This window comes from Sminthopsis crassicaudata, chromosome 4, assembly GCF_048593235.1.
Source record: "Sminthopsis crassicaudata isolate SCR6 chromosome 4, ASM4859323v1, whole genome shotgun sequence".
Classification (NCBI taxonomy): domain Eukaryota; kingdom Metazoa; phylum Chordata; class Mammalia; order Dasyuromorphia; family Dasyuridae; genus Sminthopsis; species Sminthopsis crassicaudata.
The window spans coordinates 454,685,294-454,704,615 of record NC_133620.1 but is presented as its reverse complement, the minus strand read 5'-3'; the positions used below and the strand labels follow the sequence as shown (position 1 = coordinate 454,704,615).

The 19,322-nt window shown below is 42.4% G+C and overlaps 1 protein-coding gene across 1 annotated transcript in view; it reads left to right on the top strand.

The window, feature by feature from the left end:
* Positions 1-10,407: 10,407 nt before the first annotated feature.
* The window catches only part of YWHAE (tyrosine 3-monooxygenase/tryptophan 5-monooxygenase activation protein epsilon), a 33,171-nt gene continuing 24,256 nt past the window's right edge, over positions 10,408-19,322 (top strand). Inside the window, exon 1 of the mRNA XM_074263830.1 lies at positions 10,408-11,214. Within this exon, the coding sequence (XP_074119931.1) occupies positions 11,151-11,214 (64 nt within the window). The 5' untranslated portion in view covers positions 10,408-11,150. The remainder of the gene's footprint in view (positions 11,215-19,322) is intronic.

The window sequence follows — 19,322 nt, the reverse complement described above, 5'->3', positions numbered from 1 at the left end:
GGGGGGGGGCACTCACTCAGGCCCGCTACCCTAAAAAGATGGAAGAGCCTCCTTCAGCCAGTAACCTCACTCCTTCCCTTGCTGGCTCCCTGCTTCCTGACCTGGGATCTGCCCTTGTTTGTTGTTCATTGGATTGAGACCGTGGCCCTGGAGAGTTGTTGTAAGGGGCAGAAATTCTGAGTATAAGGTCCTTGATTGAAATGAAAACCCTTCCTTTGCACGATTCTATTTATTCCTTCACCATCTACTCATACAAGGTCATATTTTAGGGGCCAACTAGTTAATCCTTTCATTGTACAGGGGAGGAAACTGAGGCCCAAGGAGGCCCAGGCCATGCCCAACATCCCACAGGTAGCAAATAATTCTCTCTCTTTTTTTTTTCTTTTTTTTCCTGAGGGTGGGGTTAAGAGACTTGCCCAGGGTCACACAGCTAGGAAGTGTCTGAGATCACATTTGAACTCGGGTCCTCCTGAATTCAGGGCTGGTGCTCTATCCACTGCACCACCTAGCTGCCCCTAAAAATAATTCTCTAAATTGGTGCAGGACTGTGTTCTTGGGTCCTCTGAGAAATCACCCAACATGTTGAATTTCCTAGTTCTGCCTGAGACTGTGGGAGACTTGGAAAAATGTTTGTGTTTCTAAGAGTGATAGGAAAGTGGGGGAGAAAGGGAGTTTGTGTCAGATGGACAGTGGGAGGTTGTTCCAGGAGCTAAAGCTGGGAAGATCATGATTCTGTCTTCACCATATTGTAATTGAAAAAGTAGATACTGAGATGGGACCAGAGAGAGGCAGAGGCCAAGAAAATAAGAGACAAAGAGAGAATGAGTCAGAGAAAGGAAAGATACATACACACACACACCAGAGAAAGAGAGAATCAGAGCCAGAGACTGAGAGAGAATCAGAGAGACACAGAGAATGAACCAGATAAATGAAAGATACACATACCAGAGGAAGAGAGAATCAGTCAGAGACTGAGAATCAAATCCAGAGACCAAGAGAGAATGAGAGAGAAATAAAGAGAATGAGCCAGAGAAAAGAAAGATACACACACACACACACACACACACACACACACACACACACACTACACACACACACACACACCAGAGAAAGAGAGAATCAGAGCCAGAAACCAAGAGAGAATCAGAGAGAGAGAGACTGAGAAATGAGAAAGAAACCAATATAGAATGAGAGAGACAAGAGAAAGTGAAAGAGAGAGATGGAGATAAAGACATATAGAAAAAGGAGCCTGTTCCAGAGTCAAAGGGGTCAGATGGATGGAGTTTGTGCTCTGGCCTTGAGTACTGAAGGACTTGAAGGACAGATTGATCACAATGGCCACTGGAGCTAAATGACTAAGGACCTTGCTGTAAGAAGCTTGCTCAATGGTTGGCTCATCCCTGAGATAATGCAGGATAATGAGTCATTTCAGGACTGGAAAGAAGCCCATCTTTTTCTGAATAGAATTGATCCCTTTACTCATCCATCTCAAAACTGATTGAGACCAGAAGGTTTCAGGGAGGGGCTGATGTCTTGGGTAAGTCTCAGTTTCCACTTCTGTGAAACAGAACCATTGTACCAGATGATTCTAGGGGCCCTTCCCGTAATACTCTCTGAGTCTCAGATTTTTGGAGTTCCTCTCCAGTTCCTTCTAGCGTAGGAGCAGAGCTCCAAGAGGGATTCAGTGCCGTCTTCTTAGAGAAGAAATAGCGAAGGCCTAAGGACCTAAAGACTCTGAAGCCAAATCCTCGCCTTCCAGAGCCAGGGCTCTCTGTACTGGGTCATCATCTGTCTACATTAAAAAAAAAAAAAAAATCTGTGTTGGATTTTAAAGCAGCCAGTAAGAGGCATAGAGCAGTGAGGTTATACACAATACACCTGCATATATATGCACATACATGTGCATGTGTAGAGGAACGTACACACATGCACACAGGTATAGCGTATGTAGACACACATGCAATGCATTTATACACATGTATAGTTATATGTATATGGTGCATATATGTTGTATATATATTGCACTTGTATATATGTATTATGTAAATATAGATGTGTGTACATAATATCTTGGGATGCATTATATATAATAACATATACTATATGTACATATATATATTTTATATATGTATGTGTCTGGGTATGGATGTATACAGAGATCCACATACCTGATATTGGGATATCTATAGGGATATCGGGATATCGGGCTTAGTCCTAAATTGTAATATTTAGTTGGCATTTTGCCAGTAGAATGCTATAGGATTTTCTTCTGCTCATCCTCCCTGATTATGGGCTGGGAGGGTGTGGTAGCCTGCCTTGGATCTAGATCCCAGGAGGAAAGAGAAGGAAGATTCTGTGGCCTGGAAGGCTTTTTGAAATTTGCTTCCTGCCCCAGTGAGGTTTTATTTAATGACATTTAATGGGGATGGCATTTTGAAACCAGCTGGACTGCAAATCCTAGAGGAATTATTTCTGAATGTTAATACAAGGAGGGGCTTGAGGAAAACTGCAGGGTTTGCTGGGATGAAGCAGCCTGGCTCAGTTACTGTGGGTAGGCAGGTTCCAAAGATTGGGCAGACAGATAAAGAAATGCCTTGGCTTAGGTGTGCTGGAAATGGGCGTGAGGCTGCCATTCTTGGAGCCCGATGGGATGTGCAGCTTTCCAGACTTGATTCATCTCTCTTTGGCTTTGTGCCAATTGTACCCTGGCTCAAGAGAGGACTCTGGGAATTTCTCTGATGATTTCATTCTTCCAAATTTAGCTGAGTGGGTCAAGTAATGTAAGGATTCTTAATCTGGCTTTAGTGAATTTGCTTACTATTTTGATAACTGTTTCAATGGAATTGTGTTTCCTTCATAATCCCACACATTTACAAAATGTTTTGAGAAGGGGCCTGTGAGTCTCACTAGACTGCCAGAGGTGTCTAGGATATGAGAAAGTCCTGAATTAATCTGAGGCCAGATTTTTTTTTTTTAAATCCTGAATTAATTAAAGTATGTTTCTAGAAAGCCCCTACTGTATGTCAAGGACTATTCTAGGTGTTGGTTATTCAAATTCAATAATAAACTGGCCTCTGTCCTCAAGAAGCGTCTATTTGATTGAGGAAAACTGTACACAAAATACAAGAGATTTTCAAGGGCGGAAGGAAGGAGTGTGCCCATTTTAGGATGCATCATATACAATAATATATACTATATGTACACATGTGTATTGTGTATATATGTACCATACCTGATACTGATCCTGTAAATGGTTCGTCATAAGTTGTAATATTTTGAAGCAAGTTTAAGAAAGGTTTTAGGTAGAAGTTGGTGTTTAAGCAGTCTTAAAGGAAGGAAGGGATTCTGAGAGTTGGTAGAATGAAGTGTTTCTTCTGGGCATGGGGGACAGTCTGTACAAAGGTTAGGAAGGAGGAGGTGGAATATTGTGAGGAAAAATGAGGCCATTTTGACTGTCCCAAAAACTTGAGGAACAGATAGAATTTCAGATATAGACAATGTCTGTGTGAGTCATACAATAAGTGCTTAATAAATGCTTGCTGATTTATTTTCATAGAATCCATCCTGGAAATCCTTCTGGCTGAGATCATTAGTATCTGTGTTTGACTTTTGAGGACTTTCAAAACCCAGAGCCACCTGAATGTCACAACAAAATATCTGAAGGAATGCAAAGGCTCAAAGTTCAGGAAAATACTTTCTTCCCATTAACTCAGGATCCTCCCACTGTTCCCTGAGAGAACCAAGTGAATAAACAGTTATTCGACAAGCTGTACCTTCATGATTGGGATTGGACCAGGGAAATTAGATCTATCTTCTAGATTTGGTTCTAGGTTCATAGTATTTATGAGCTTAGATTGGTTGGGGTGCAAAGCTTGGGATTTCCTGATGCCATGGGCCTGAGAGCCTGGAGAGCTCCCAAAGACTCCTGGGAAAGTGAGCTAGCTGGATTTTTCTAAAGGTCTTGGTCACACTTTAATAGGTCTGGTGTCCTTTAGGCAAAAAGGCACTCAGACACCTCTCCAAGAGCAACAAGAAGCCCTCACAACTGATAGTCTTATTCTCAAAAACCTCCGCTTCAACCTGATCCAGGGAGGCTGTATTTAGTGACATTTAATGAAAAGGATATCTTGAAATCCCGGAGACATGAATGCAGAATATTCCAAACAAAAGTCATTGTTCCTTCCCAAAACTTCTCCTAGTTGGAACTTCCCTGTTATTGCAGAGGGCACCTTCCAGTCACTCAGTGTTGCACCATTTTCTGCTTCTCACTCTTAACTTAGGTCTGCTGGGTACCCCCTTGCCTAGAATGTCAACAAGTCCATTTTCTGAAAGGCCTTTCCCAGAATTCCCAGCACTAGTCAGTCATTAAACATTTATTAAGGGTCTACTCTGTGCCAGGCAGTGCACTAAGCCTTTCTGCAGAGATTTCCTCCCATTTACATTGTACATAGCTTGTATGTATATATTTATTTACATGCTGATGTCCCCCTTGGAACATAAGCACCCAGAAGGTGGGGACCATGTTTCTCCCTTTCTCTGAATCCCCAGCGCTTAGTCCAGGGGCAAGACAAACCACAATGCTTATTATAGTGCCCCCAGCAAGCACTTAATATAGAGCCTGGTATACAGTAAGCACTTAATAAATGCCTGATAATTGACAACCTTGATGACTGATTATTCAAGCCAATTTTTTTAGGATTCTCCAAGGCCTAGCACCCTAGTTTTGAAAAGATAACTCCATGAGAGAGTCCTTTCAACGTTAACGGGGTCCGGCTACCTGACCTTGGAGCTTTGTCTGCCTTGTGAAGGTCAAAGACGAATCATGTTGACCTCTGCATGGAGGTCTCTTGTGATGAGCTATTGTATAGGCTTATTCACTGGGCTACTTGCCTGTCAAAGCAAATCTTTCAGTGAGGTTTAGAGGCTTATGCTTAAAGAGTTTGTGCTAATGACCTGGTAATTGTTTTATTGGATTTCTCTGGGGTGGGAAGAAGTCTGGTTAATGTGAGATGGCCCATTTCAGTATGAAAGTATGAATTTGTATCTGCTTATCCTCTTGGTTACTGTATCAAGAAATAATTCTGTGAACCTCTTTGGTCGCCATATGCATACCCAACTTATTAGGCAGCAATTGTTTTTGATCTACCTAGTGGGATGCTGAGATTATCTTTGGGCTCCGCTGGCTCTGGGGAACATCTTTCAATATCGCTCCATCTTTTTTAGCTGTGTGATCACTTAACCCCAATCACCTCCCTCCCCAAACAAAAACAGTATCACTCCATCTTTTAATAAATATTTAAATAAATGAATAAATGTATCTTGGGGGTAAATTCTTAAATAGTGAAGCAAAAGTTTTTATATGTCTCTTATATATCCCTGCCTCATAATCCTGCGATAATCCTTTGGTGGTTGTGGGTTTTGAGGGAAGGGGGACAGAAAGAATATGATTATGAAAACTGGATTGTTCTGAATGGCCTTTCTTAGGTATACTGGAACCTATGGCAGAAAAATCATTCTTCAGCCAGCCCCCTCATCCACCCATCAGAAAACAGAGCTGGGAGAGAGTCCAAAGACAAAATAAATGGAAATATATTCATATCTGCACTTCCTTTTTACTCTACACTTTACTTTCAAGTTTTAAGTAATATGTAAATTCATCTGGTGCAGTTACAACTAAAAACCTGGAGTCCTCTTTGTCCTATAGATGACCTCATAGTTGTAATTATCGTTAAAAGGTTTTATAAAAAATAAGATATCATATTGCTTTGGATAAATAAGAGATTACTGTAGTACTTCTACTCCAAAAAATATAGAATGCAAATTTAAATAACCAGAAATAGGTCCTATTTAAGGCAATCTCACATAAACTTTTGTCTGCATAAAACTTTGTCCTTACTGTATGATCTTAGACCAAGGTCTTTAGCTTCATTCATTTGTTCAATAAGCATTTGTTTAGCACCTATAGTGCTGGACTCCAGGTAAGAGGGAGAAAACCTCAAAGTAGATCCCCATGTAATGTAACTCAATAGTAATGTCTATTCATGAATATTCTCTCTGGGCTTCAATGTTTTCATTGTGAAAGGAAGAGGGTGGGCAAAAGGGGTTGACTATATAGAATCTGAGGTCCTAGCCAGCTTTAAATGGAGGACTGAAGCTCAAAAGGTTCTCCTAGACTTACATCAACTGATGCTGAGTGAAATGAGCAGAACCAGAAGATCACTATACACTTCAACAACAATACTGTATGAGGATATATTCTGATGGAAGTGGAAATCTTCAACATAAAGAAGAGCCAACTCACTTCCAGTTGATCAATGATGGACAGAGGTAGCTACACCCAGAGAAGAAACACTGGGAGGGGAATGTAAATTGTTAGCACTAATATCTGTCTGCCCAGGTTACATGTACCTTCGGAATCTAATGCTTATTGTGCAACAAGAAAATGGTATTTACACACATGTATTGTATCTAGGTTATATTGTAACACAAGTAAAATGTATGGGATTGCCTGTCATCGGGGGAGGGAGTAGAGGGAGGGAGGGGATAATTTGGAAAAATGAATACAAGGGATAATATTATTAAAAAATATATAATTAAAAAAAAAAAAAAAAAGGTTCTCCTAGTCTAGCAATCAAACCTCCTGCAGCTCAGTGGTGAAAGGAAAAGGTGCTGAGTCTGAAGTCACAAAGTCCTGAGTTCAAATTCAGCTTCACACATTTACTGGCTTCATGATCCTGAGTAAATCACTTAATTTCTGCTTGAATCTGTAGGTTTAACACTAGCACCTGCTTCCCAAGGTTTTTGTGAGGATAAAACGAGATAAATGTAAAATTCTATATATAAATGCTAGCCAGCAGCATCATCTACTAGTCCAATAATTCCTGACAAAACCCTATTTGCAGCTGTTCTATCCCAATCTTCATCTTTTTTGATGAAGTTTGATAAAAATTTGGAGAGCCCATCTATGATTAGATGGGAATCTGTATAGATTCCCAAAGTCTATTTTGTTCTAGCCCAGGGCTCCATTTGTGATCTCTTTTCACTGGAGAAATTTTCACATGACCCTGAATATATAGGCATATAAACCAAACATTTACTAATAAATCATAAATTTTAAAACAATTCTTTCACACACACACACACACACACACATACACATATACAGACATTTACCATTAAAGACAAAAGCAATGAGATGAATGTGCTTGTTTATTTTTATCTAAAAAATTAAATCTTGGAGAATATTTGATACCTTTTACTGTTGCCAAAGTTTTCACGACCCCCACAGTAAAGCACCCCATATGGGGTTATGACCCACAGTTTCAGACTTTTGGCTCTAGCCCTCTCTTCTTAGGATAACAGATTGAGAATTAGAAAGCATAACAAAGATCAAGTCCAGCCCCCTCATTTTAAAGATGAAACTGTAAAAAAAGACTGAGAGCAGAGGCAGTGACTAGCCTAAGATTGTGCAGGCAGAAGAGACAAAGGGAGAATTTGAACCCAGGTCCTCAGACGCCAAAATCAATAGTCTTCCCACTTTATCCTACTGTCCTCCTTCTGACTGCTATTCAAGTAAGAGAGCCTGATGGAAAGAACACTGGAGATGGAGTTCAATCTCGTTCTCTTGAAGTCTCAGTTATTTCCTCTGTAAAATAGGATGTTTGGACTAGGTGATCTCTAAAACAAACTCACTATCTGCCATTCCCAACTAGTTCCCTTTACTAATTTCCTCCTTTTTGTCAATGGCACCGCCATTTTCCTAGCAAATGCATGGAATCCTCTTTGAGTCATGATTCTCTCCTTTCATGTCCTATCTCCAGTCACTCACCACATCCTGTTGATTTTTTTCCTTAGAGATAACTCTTGCAGCCATGCTTTCCTTTCTGCTCCCTGAGTTACCAGACTTCCCTTCTCTCCCATCTGGATCACTGGAAAACTCTCCTCATTCTCCTCCCTGCTTCTAGGATCTTCTCCATTATAATATATTTGCATATTATTGCCAGACTTATTTAAGGCACAATTAAAGAAAATCATATTGTTTTCATGATCAAAACTCTTCAGTTCTTCTTTACTTCCTTCTAAATTAAACAGAAACTCTTCTTTCTGGCTTTCATTGTTATCCATAATCTGGCTTCTACCCAACTCATAAAACATGATTTTTGTTTTCTGATACATCTCTGTCATTGATAAAGGCAGGTTTGTGAATTTGTTTCAAAGTACTTGTAGTCTTTTCATAATCCCATGTGTTTTATACATTTAAAAACATTATTCTGAGAAGGGGCCCATAAGCTTTCCTGGGCACCTAAAGGGGTCTAGGACACAAAAAAAGATGATATTCTAGAAAATAACATTCCTGTTTCGAGATCCTCCCTCAAACACTAACTAGGCCTTTCTTGACTGGTCAGGACAGTTCCCTGCTACTTCTGGGCTTTTTTGAGTAGCTGTTTGATCATTTGTCCTATCAAAGGCTGGACTAGATCATCTGGAATGCCCCTCCTAGCTAGATGATTCTATGACTGACTAGTACACCCCAGCCTTTACTGACCTCCCTCTCCTCAGAACTGGGGTGCCGGCGGGGATCTCCCTTATAAGTTAGCATAGTTATTTACTGGCTTGAATTGCTCACTCTTGTTTAGGTGATAATTTTCTTTTAAACTAGACTATAAATTCCCTGAGAGTAGAAATCTTGTTTCACATTCTCATATTCTCATTGTAGGCCGGAGGGAACCCCCCAGATTCCACTAGGATCCAGAGAGTAGAGCTGACCCAGGCCTGTTGAGATTCCTTCTGCCTTAGACTGACCTCTATAAGGTGGGGTGCCCACATGAAGGCAAAGGGGGAGAGAAAGAGGAGGAGAAAGAGAGAGACAGAGACTGAGATGGAGACTAACTCCCCAAGTCAGAGACCTAACAAGAATCTCTGATTAAGTGGCTATTATTCCATTTATTCATTCATTCATTCAGCAAGCACTATTAAGTTTTTAGGCTCTAGGAACTATGCTAGGACCAAAAAATGAAACAATTTCTCCCTTCCTGTTCTCAAGGGGCTTATATTCCTTCTTTTTGGGGTGGGGGGAGGGCCATCTGGCCTTGGTGGAGCTTTCCATCCAGACATACAAAACCAGCTGACTCCAGAGGCAGCTCATTCCACTTTTAGAGAACCTCTTCCTCATTCTTTCTCCTGAAACTTCTAGTAATTAGGAATATTAGTTCTGGCCTCTGGGGCTAAGCAAAACTAGTCCACTTCCTCTTTTAGAGAGCAGGCCTTCCAGTATTGAAATATCTCTCCCCCCTCCCCCCCTCGACATTTTTGTACCTATAGGACCTTTTCCTCTTTGTTGGATCAGAGAGCATGTGCATTTTCAAAAGCTATAAGCAGGCAGTTCTCAGGCGAAGAAGTCCAAGCTATTTATTTGCTTCAAATCACTTATAATTAGAGAAATGCAAATGAAAGCAACTCAGACTTCCACAGAAAAGAAAATGACAAATGGTGGAAGGACTTTGGGAAAGAGCTTTGAAAGGGTATGGTCATTCTAGAAGGCAGTTTGGAACTGGCCCCTGAAGGCATATACTCTTTGATCCAACAAATAGGAGAAGGTCCTGTATGTAAAAAAAAAGTATATATTTGTAGCAGCTCTTTTTGGGGTGGCAAAGACTTGGAAACTGAGGAATGGCCAAATTGTGGTCTATATTATGGCATATAAAATATGATAACATCTAAAGTGCTTGTAAATTTTAAAGTAATATACAAATGCTATTATTATTATATGAATGTAATTAAAAAAAAACAAAACACTACTGGGCTGTAGGAAAACCTGGGAAGACTTGCATGAATTCAGAGAGTGACAGAATCAGAACAATTTACAGAAGGAACAATTTTGAAAGACAGTAATTCTGATCAGCAAAGTGACCCACGGATTCCGGGCCGAGGGGTGAATGGCAGCCCTCGCCGTTCCAGGCCATGTATCCACAGTGCAGGAGACGGGGGCGTGAATGTGGCCAATATGGGGATCCAGTTTTGCGTGAATGTGCCAGTTAAAGGTTATGGTTTTCTTTCTTAGGGAGGTGGGATGGGAAAAAACACAAAAAGAACCATGAAGAGCTGAAAAAACAAAGGACCATCTCTCTCTGAGCCTTCTCTTTCCAGGTTGAACACCCACATTTCCTTAGGCATCCAGGCTCCTGGCAGCCACCTTGTCCAGTCCCCTCCTCTTACACAAGGACGAGCTGAGGCTGATATGGACAAGCTTGTCCCACTTGAGCGGCTTCCCCCTTTGAGAAGGTTCTAGACTGGTCAGGGGAGGGGTGCCCGTGGGACCAGGATATGCGGAATCCATACCCCAGAGCATAGAGTACACAGGTATATAGACACATAAATGCACATGCGCACATACACCCACGGTGCCCCAGGGCAGACGCGGTCAATCTCCCCGACCCCTGAGCCAGGATGCCTGGTGCAAGAGGGTCAGGGGTGTTAGTCCGCATCCATACCCTCCCCCTCAGTCTTGGAGTTAGGTCCTCAGTCTCTAGGAGTTAGGATTCAAACCCTTCCTCCTTTCCCTCAGATGGCCAGGATCGGGATTCGAACCTCGGACCACGTGGGTCCCAGTCTCGCGCCTCTTAGCCCGGGTCGGGAGCTTCTCTAGGGCCCCTGCGGACCTCGCCCCCCCACCCCCACCCCCACCCCCACCCCACCCCACCCCACCCCCCGGCGGAGAGGGGGAGGGGAGAGGGCGGAGCCTCGAGCAGCTTGCCCAGGGATCAAGTTGAAGGCCATCATCCATCCCTCCCTCTGTCAATATGCCCATGAGTCAGTTACGCCAAGAAGGAGACCGACTGTGGCCATCCATCTGCCCTGTCCCCAGTCCCCTAGGTAGCGGACATCGGGGCCGCCGCCCTGCCGGCCCGGGAGCCGCTGGAGCCCGGCCCCGCCCCTTCCATCCGCTTGGGTTCCGACCCCGCCCCCCCGCGCCAGTTGCCAGGGAGCGGTTGCCATAGAGCTGAGCAGTTGTCCGCGTGCGCAGGCGGAAGTTCCCGGATCGAGGCGCCGCCATCTTTGCTGCCCGGACGCCGAGCGAGAGGCTGACAAGAGAGTCGGAGCCGCCATCCGCTGCCATCCGTCGCGCAGACCCTGCCGGAGCCGCCGCCGCTATGGACGATCGGGAGGATCTGGTGTACCAGGCGAAACTGGCCGAGCAGGCCGAGCGATACGACGGTGAGCTGGGGAGAAGCGGCCAGCCGGGATTCCCGGCCCCGTCGCCGCCGCCGCTGCCGCCGCCGCCGCCCACAGAGGCCAGGATCAGGAGACAAAATGGCGGCGGCGGCGGCGGCGTCTCGCAGCCTGGCCCGGGGAAGGCGGGCTCGGGGCGCGCGGTCGGTCCTGGGGGTGAGGGGGCTTTGAGTCCTCGCGGCTCCATGCCGCCGCCGCCCCCCCTTAGAGGCCGCGCGTGGTCAGGAGCTGGGGCCCCGCGGCGGAGGAGGGAGCTGGTTGTAAAATGGCGGCCGGGGGAGGGCGAGTCCCCGGGCGGGGGAGGGGGGTGGCGGCGGCGGGAGCCGATGCCCGGCTCCCTCCTCCCGCCCCTCCTCCATCGCCTCCTGGGCTGCCCGGCCATTCGGCCAGCTCCGGGCCCCCGCCCCGCCCCGCCGCGTGCCCCGGGGAAGATGGCGGATGGGGGGGCGGTGGCGGCTCCCCCGGGGCCCGAGGCGGGGCGGCGGCCGCACAAAGGCCCCGCCGGGACCGTGCGGTTTCCCGAGCTCTGCGGGCAGCGTGGCCGGGCCAGGGGCGCGCGGACATTGGGCCGCCCTTTAATTAACTCCCCCTCTGTCCAGGCAGGGGCCGGGCCGCTAGACCTCATTGGGGCCCCGAGGCGCTGGCTCTGGTCTTGGGCCTCCGTCCATCTTTGTGGACGGACGGCCCAGTTAAGGGCTAGGCCTAGCCCGGGCTCGGACCTTGGGCCGCCCAAACGGCGGCGAATCCGTCCTTGTCTCTCCCCAAGGAGGAGCGTTTTCATTTTGAAAAGGGCCCATGGAGCGGCCCCCGGGAACCGGTCGCTCATACCGCGCCCTCCCTCCCCTCTCTCTCTCTCTCTCTCTCCCTCCCCCCACCCTCTCTCCCTCTTTTCAGGGCCCCCCCCCCCCCCCAATCTCCAGGCCCCCGCGGACGAGCCCATCACCTCCCTTTTCTTCTCCTTCCCGGAGCCCCGCCTCCCTCCTCCCCCTCCCCCTCCCGCGAGCTCCTTTCCCCCCTCCCCCTCCCAGGTTAAAACTGCCCTTTTCTGGGGAGGAGGGGCTGGAACCTGGAGGATTTCTCCTCACCTTGGTCGTTTGTCTGCTGCCTCGTTGAGCCCGGGAATTGGAAACGGTTCAGCACATTCCTCGGTTCCACGAAAGAAAGTTTGGCCCCAGGACACATTTCGTGGCTGGGTTGGGGTTTGGAGACGGGAGAAAGACGGCCCTGGGTAGAGGACTCCATTCTAGAAACTCGGAAAGTCTGTGCCAAAAAGCCCCCCAATTCCGTATTTTAAACGTTTATTTGGGAAGGGAGCGAGATTGTGCCTCTGGAACACATGGCGTCATTTAAGTCCACGAAAAGGAAGGCTTAGTCCGTTGTTGAACATTAATTAAGCACCTATCATGTGCTCAGGCTGTGCTAAGTGCTAGGTAATGCTGCTGATCCTCCCACATTTAATCATTCTTATCTCACATAAATTCTCACTCTATTCCTCTCTTTTGAAGAAAAGGAAATTACTCATTGATATGCTTAAATAAGCTCCTCTTGGGGAAGGGGGAACTTGCTTCCAAGCCCCTTTTTAGTTCTAGGAATTTAAAAAATCCCGTTCAAGGTCGGAATGGGCAAAATAGATTCTTACAAATAAGTGACAGTTACCTGTTTAAGCCTTTTTTTTTTTTTTTCTTTTTTTAAAATTAAGGCTACTTCTTGTCAGGCACATTGTGCTGTACCCAGCACATCCAAAATGGGTAAGGGGGGGAGAGCAACCATAAAAGGGTGAGGTTTGACCTTTGGATCAGTGTGTTCCTAAATGTATAGATTTTGTTTTTGTTATTTGTATTTGTCCCAGGTTCAATAAAACTGCTATTCTGAGAAGTAGAGGGGAGAGAGACGGTCTTAATTGAGGAGATGTGTGTCTCCTAACAAAATGGATGGATCCCAAGGCTCTTGGTTGCTAAGCAAATAAAATTTTCCTTCTCTATACTTGGGATGAATGGGATGAACCTAGTTCTTCCATCTGCCCATCTGAAGACTTAGATCTGGTGCTCCTCCCCGTTTTCTCCTTACTCTCCCTATTCTCCTTCTCTGCAATGTCCCTGCCAATGTATTTGAATTTCTTCGTTGAAATTCAAATGCCTACTTATTCTTTCATTTGTTTATTTATTTTTGGCTGTTTCTTCTTCAGGTTAGAGATAAAATAGAACTAACTCCTGCTGGGAAACAGGGCAATTTTTGACTGCAGATAGGAAGCAGACTAACACCACTTCCTGCCTGTTCTCCCTGAAGGTTAAATCAAACATCCTACCACGGGTTTGAGTAAGTCAATATTCAAAGGTTTCCGTGGTAGGTAGTTGTGGTACTAAAAGGGATCATTCTTTGGATCCATTCTTTGTTAAGGAGACAAATTGCAAGGAAATATATTTAGATTGGTGGTGTCATGTATTCTCTAACTTCAAAAACAGGCTAGAAAACATTTAAAAGAAAAAAGACTTTTTGAAACCCTTAATAGTGTAGACTTAAACCAATAAGACTTTCTGCTTAACCCCTAGCAAACCCCACTTTCTAAGTTTTTATTTACCTTTTCACCTTTCTTGGACATTGGAAACATTTGTAGGTATATTTAATTCTTTATAAACTAGTGATCTAGGGGTAGGATTTGAAGTAGTTCTCTTGGGCCTGCTTTTTTGCAGAAAATTATTGCCCCAGGGATTATTTTTTTTTCACTTAAGTGGAAGTTCTCCTTTTTTAATCTATCAAAGCCACTTTTAACTTTCCTATAGTATGTAGGGAAGAGCTTTGAATAAAGTATTGGTACTTTTTTTTTTTTTAGTTTGAACAAAGAAGTAAATGGATTCATCTTGTATATTTAAAAGAGGCCGCTATTATGGGTGGTTAGACAAGATTTTGTAAATCCCTAGTAGTCTTCATGTTACTATTTCAATTAATAAGTAAATTTAACTTTGCTTTGTCTCTAGTTTGTATTTTGACTTCTAAGCTGTGGATAAAACTTGATTTAGTTTTTTAGTATTACTTTTTTTAGATTCTAAGGAAGTTTGAATTCCTTTACAGCTTCTTTCCTCCACTTGATTTCTGGTGAGTGAAAGGAGGATTACTATCAAGGCATTTTATTTTCCAGAGTTTTTAGTTGGGACCTTTTATTGCTATATTCAGCTGAATATATTCATTGCTATATTCAGTCCTGCACACTGCTGGTTCTACTTTTGCTCCCTGGGTCCAAGTCTAATAACTTCAGGCATGTGAGGACCATTCCTTTAGCTAATCATCCCCCATGCCCCACCCTTTCACTTACGGCATGGTTTCCAGTGGGACCACCATGTAACCATGTGGTAGGATAAACAGATCACTCACTGGATTTGGAGTAAAAATTGACTTAGGCTCAAATCTTATCTCCTGTGTTCTTAGATTGTGTGGTCCTGGATAAGTCATCTAACTTTTCTGGGCCTTAGTTTCTTCATCTGTAAAATGACTTTAAGGTCACTTTGAGGACTAAATTTGTGGTGCTTTCTTTTGTACCCCAGTTTGTCAAAGTGTCCTAACTCAAATCTAGTAATCAGTATGATTCTTAATAAAATTATGGGTCATTTTTCACTGTTCTGCTTACTGAGTATGACTTTGGATAAATCATTTAATCAGTTTATTCGCATTATAAGATGAAGATCCTAGATTATCTAAGGTTTCTTCTCTAAATCCTAATATCCTGTTAGCAAGCCATGGGCAAATTCTTCCTACTTAGTACTTAGGCACGCTTAGGTTTAATTTTTGTTTAAGAAGTGGCTCACTTTGTGCTATCTTGTATAGGGAAGACTACAGTCATATGTCTGTTAATTAGAACTATTACAATATATATTCTACTTGTAACTTGGTTATCCTACACAAAAGCATAACAAATTGTAGGAAGTTCAATGAGTTCAATGTCTTCATCTTCAATTATCAGTGGTTTCCTTGGAATGTCTCTGTAAAGTGAATCTCACAGCTTCATTTTGAAAGGATTGTTATTAAATCTTACAATAGTTAAAACAACAAATATATAAGTGTTGGACACGAATTAAATTTGTGAATTTTCACATCGTGAAAGAATGAAGTAAAAAATGAGTGTGGAGGATGTTAATGACTGAGCAGTATGAAACATTTACATTTACATGTTATGTTGAACTGTATTTGTTTCTTTAAGATAATGTGATTAAAAATTTGACTTTATAATTTGGTTGATATTGCATTATAGAGTAGATCAAATATTTTCCCTTTTTCCAAAAGGGTAAACATTTTACATTATAGGAATGCCATTTGCGATTTAAGATTGTCTAACCTTAGATAATACAAATTTAGTCACAACTAGGGATTTATTTAGATAAAACCTTGGGGAACCAACATAGACATACTGCAGATTCTGCCATCAACATCCCTTAAACCTTAGTAATCTGTTACACTAGATATAGTAAAGGAATGTTGTGGGGAGGCAGTTTTCACAGTTGATTTTACTATGCATTTGAATAAGGCACTTCTCTATTCTGCTTCTGTTTCCTTTTGTAGAGTGGAGATACATACTGCCTTTCTGGTGAGTAAGGATGGGATGTTAATTAGATGTCTTCAGGAAAAGCTGGCACAGGAGTAGGAAAGCATTCTTTGTCTCAGCTGTGTTCAGAATGTTCTACCTACAGGTGATTGTCTGAAATGTCTTGGAAAGGAGTTCATTTAAAAAGGAACAATTAACATAAAGAAGAAAACAGGAGAATAAAAAAATAAAATAATGCTTCCTTTGGATTATTTTTAAATGCGGAGCTGTCTCTCCATTTGATTAATGACTTATCCTTATCCTTCCTTGTGTACATGTACATTTTCCTCAGCTGGTATAGCTTCACTCAACAGTTGCCAAGGCAGTCTATAGTCAGATTTGAAATCTGCCTTAAATTAACTTCATTTGTATACTTTCTGAACCTCCTCTTAGAGTTTTAAGACTAGTCCTGATCACTTGTAGCAGCTCTACTGCCTTTGTGCATGTGTAGAAATGCACCAAAATGGATAGTGTTTATTAGTTAGCCAGAAGCAAGTTAGGTTTTCTATATTTTATTTCCTATATTCACTCCTGTTCTTTAAGTTATTTCAGGTAATAAGTTTATTATGGCATTCTATCTCAAAGAAATATATTACAAATGGCTCTGCTTTCTTAAACAGAATACTGACTCTTTGATGGCATACATTACTTGATATAGGGTAATAGACTTATTGAATTGTGTTGGCTTTTTCTAGGTGTTCTATCATGTGCCAGCTGCCACCTTATTTGCATATAGCTTTTGCTTTGCTTCTAGTTGCTATATGTTGGCCTGCAACCTATTAATTGAAGTTGTAGAATTTGCAATCTTATTAGTTGAAGTTGTAGGACTGTGGGCAAGTCTCTCCTCCTTGGGAAAATAAAGGAAAATTGGTGCTGTCTGAGGGCTTTAGCATATAAGTATAATGTTATGAGTTTTAAGATACGGAACAGGGTTGTATGTGTTTTTTTTTTTGTCGAATCCCTATGGCAGACCATCTGTTGAAGTTTTATAAGCTCTTCTCAGAATTTTTTAAAAGGAAAAAATAAAATATACAGGTTTGCAAAAGAACCAATTATATGGAAATTTAATGTTCAAATTCTGGGGAAAAAAGCAAATCATTGGGGATCCTTGGCATTGACTAACATCATCTTTTTTTGTTGAAAGGGATTTTTTGCTTTTGCTTTCCACGTGAGGAAGCCTTTCATTTTTGTGTGAGATGTTATTTTTTTAAAATACATTTTATTGAGACCTAAATTTCTCTCCAACTCCTCTTGACCAATCATTTTCTCATTTCATGGAAATCAACTTTGTTTTTAGGTCTCTGTTACTTCAAAAACTGTCACTTCAAATATTTAGATGTAGGGCATTTTCCCCAGTCTTGACCTCCTATGTGAGGGTATACTCTCCAGTAGGGTCTGGTTACTATTTTATTTAAAGCTACTAAGGAAGAAGCTCTTCTTCCTCAGCACTTAAAAAAAAATATTTTGTTGCTTGTCACCATGCCTTTGCCCAGTCTTTTGCCTTGTTCCAGGCATGTATTGCCTTCTAAATCCTGCTTCCCAGCATCACTGGCTTCCTTTAGAATTTTACTCAGATCTCTCCCAATTTGCAACATGCTTGTTTTATTCATATCTCCCATTATAAAATGTAAGCTCTTTGAGGGTAAGAGCTTGTGGTTTGTGTTGTTTCACTTCATTAAAGATTGGGAAAGCATGAGAGCATCGTCCATTATTCAGAACTTATTCGAGCATGCCTTTGGTTTTCCTCAAGCCTTCAAAATCAGTATCAGGGGTCTTGCTCAGATTAATGCGCATTGTTTATTCTGGGATTTCTCCTGGACTTGTTGGGCAGCAAACATCTCATTAACTGTTCCTTAACCCTTTTTTGAAGTCTCACTGGTTCTCAGGTAGATGACCTTCAAGGTGAAAGAAGACTGGCAAGAATCTTGCCAGCAGTGACTGAGAGATCCCTTGCTCTGAGATCATCACAGGACAACCTATTTTCTTTTCCTTTATAGAGATAGACAGTGGAAACATCCTGATCTCTTGCCATATAACCCAGAAAATTTCAGTCATTGTAATGATGTTATTTTGGTCCTCTTTGAGAATGAAAGAGAGCAACTAATCAATCAACCACCAGTACCATGTAGAGCAAAATGCTTTTTAAAATTGGTGATAAATGCTCTAAAATTGAGCAGCTAGATGGTGGAGTGGAGAATTCTGATTCTAGAGTTAAGAATACCCGAATTCAGATCTAGCTTTAAAATACTTAATGTCTGTGTGACCTTGGGCAAGTCATGTAACCCTGGTTGCCTCAAGGGAAATGGCAACCTGCTCCTGTATCTTTGCCAAGAAAATTGCAGATGGGTCACAAAGAGTTGGACAAACAGCTGAACAACAAGTCCCAAAAGCCTTTTTAACAAAAGAAGGAAAGTATCAAAAAGGATATATTTTATTTCCATTGGATCAAAATGTGAACATTTTATAGGCATGTAGTTAACTAGTCCAGGCATCGACCTTATAGTTCCATTGTAGAGCATAAGAATAAATTCAGATTCCATGAATCCTTATAGATTTTTCAGCTAACATTTGGAATAGTTTATGTTCACATGAGCACAATAAAGAGTCCTTTAAGTCCCAAAACTTAAATTATTTGTTAGTCTCTTCATTTAGTCTCCTATCAGAAACAATCACAGAATTAAAGGCTGGGAGAATTTTAGGGATCATTGAATTTCAGTCCCCCCTTGTTTTTTTTAAATGAAGAAACAGCAGGCCCAGAGAGTGTATATGATTTATTCAAGGTCACAATCAGGACTCACTTTGTCAAGTAACACTTGGAAGAAGTCTCTCCCCCAACTCTACCGATTTTGAGTAGAGAAGTGGTTGAGGTGTGATGAAGCAGTTGGCTGGAAGTCTGGATTCTTGGGTTTACTGATTTCTAAAAATGAAGAGCCTTTGAATATAAGCCTCTCCTTTCTGTTCTCAGATTCTGTGGTGAGTTTACCCAGCCATTCACTTTTACCTTTACCACTCTATCATCTTCATCCAGAGGAAGGCTTAAGGTCTGGCCTTAAGAGTATTGTGTATAGGCCTGACGGTTTGGAGGGAATCATCTATTCTCATTGAGCTAAGCCAAATCATTTTTTGTTGTGGAAACCACTGAGACTTTCCATCTGTATTGTTCCATATTCTTATGTCTCAGACTCCACCTATGTTTGCCCTGACACTCCAAAGTCCCTGAGATAATCACAAAGCCCATCATAACATACTAGAGTTCTGGCTCTATTTATCCTCTCCACCTCTGGAGAGTTATAATCAAATCAAATCAGCTTCACTTCAGTGACTTCACTGCAAATATGGGGGAGGGAGGGAGACAGGATCCTCCCTCCTCCATTAAAATATTTGGTCCTTGAAGGGACTTAGTGTCTGACACCTATCTAGTGATCATTTTTTTGGGAAGAGCACCAAAAGATGATATTAAGAAGCATTACTGCATTTAGGTCTGCCATAGCTTAATGTTTTATTTGTAATGTTTTATTCT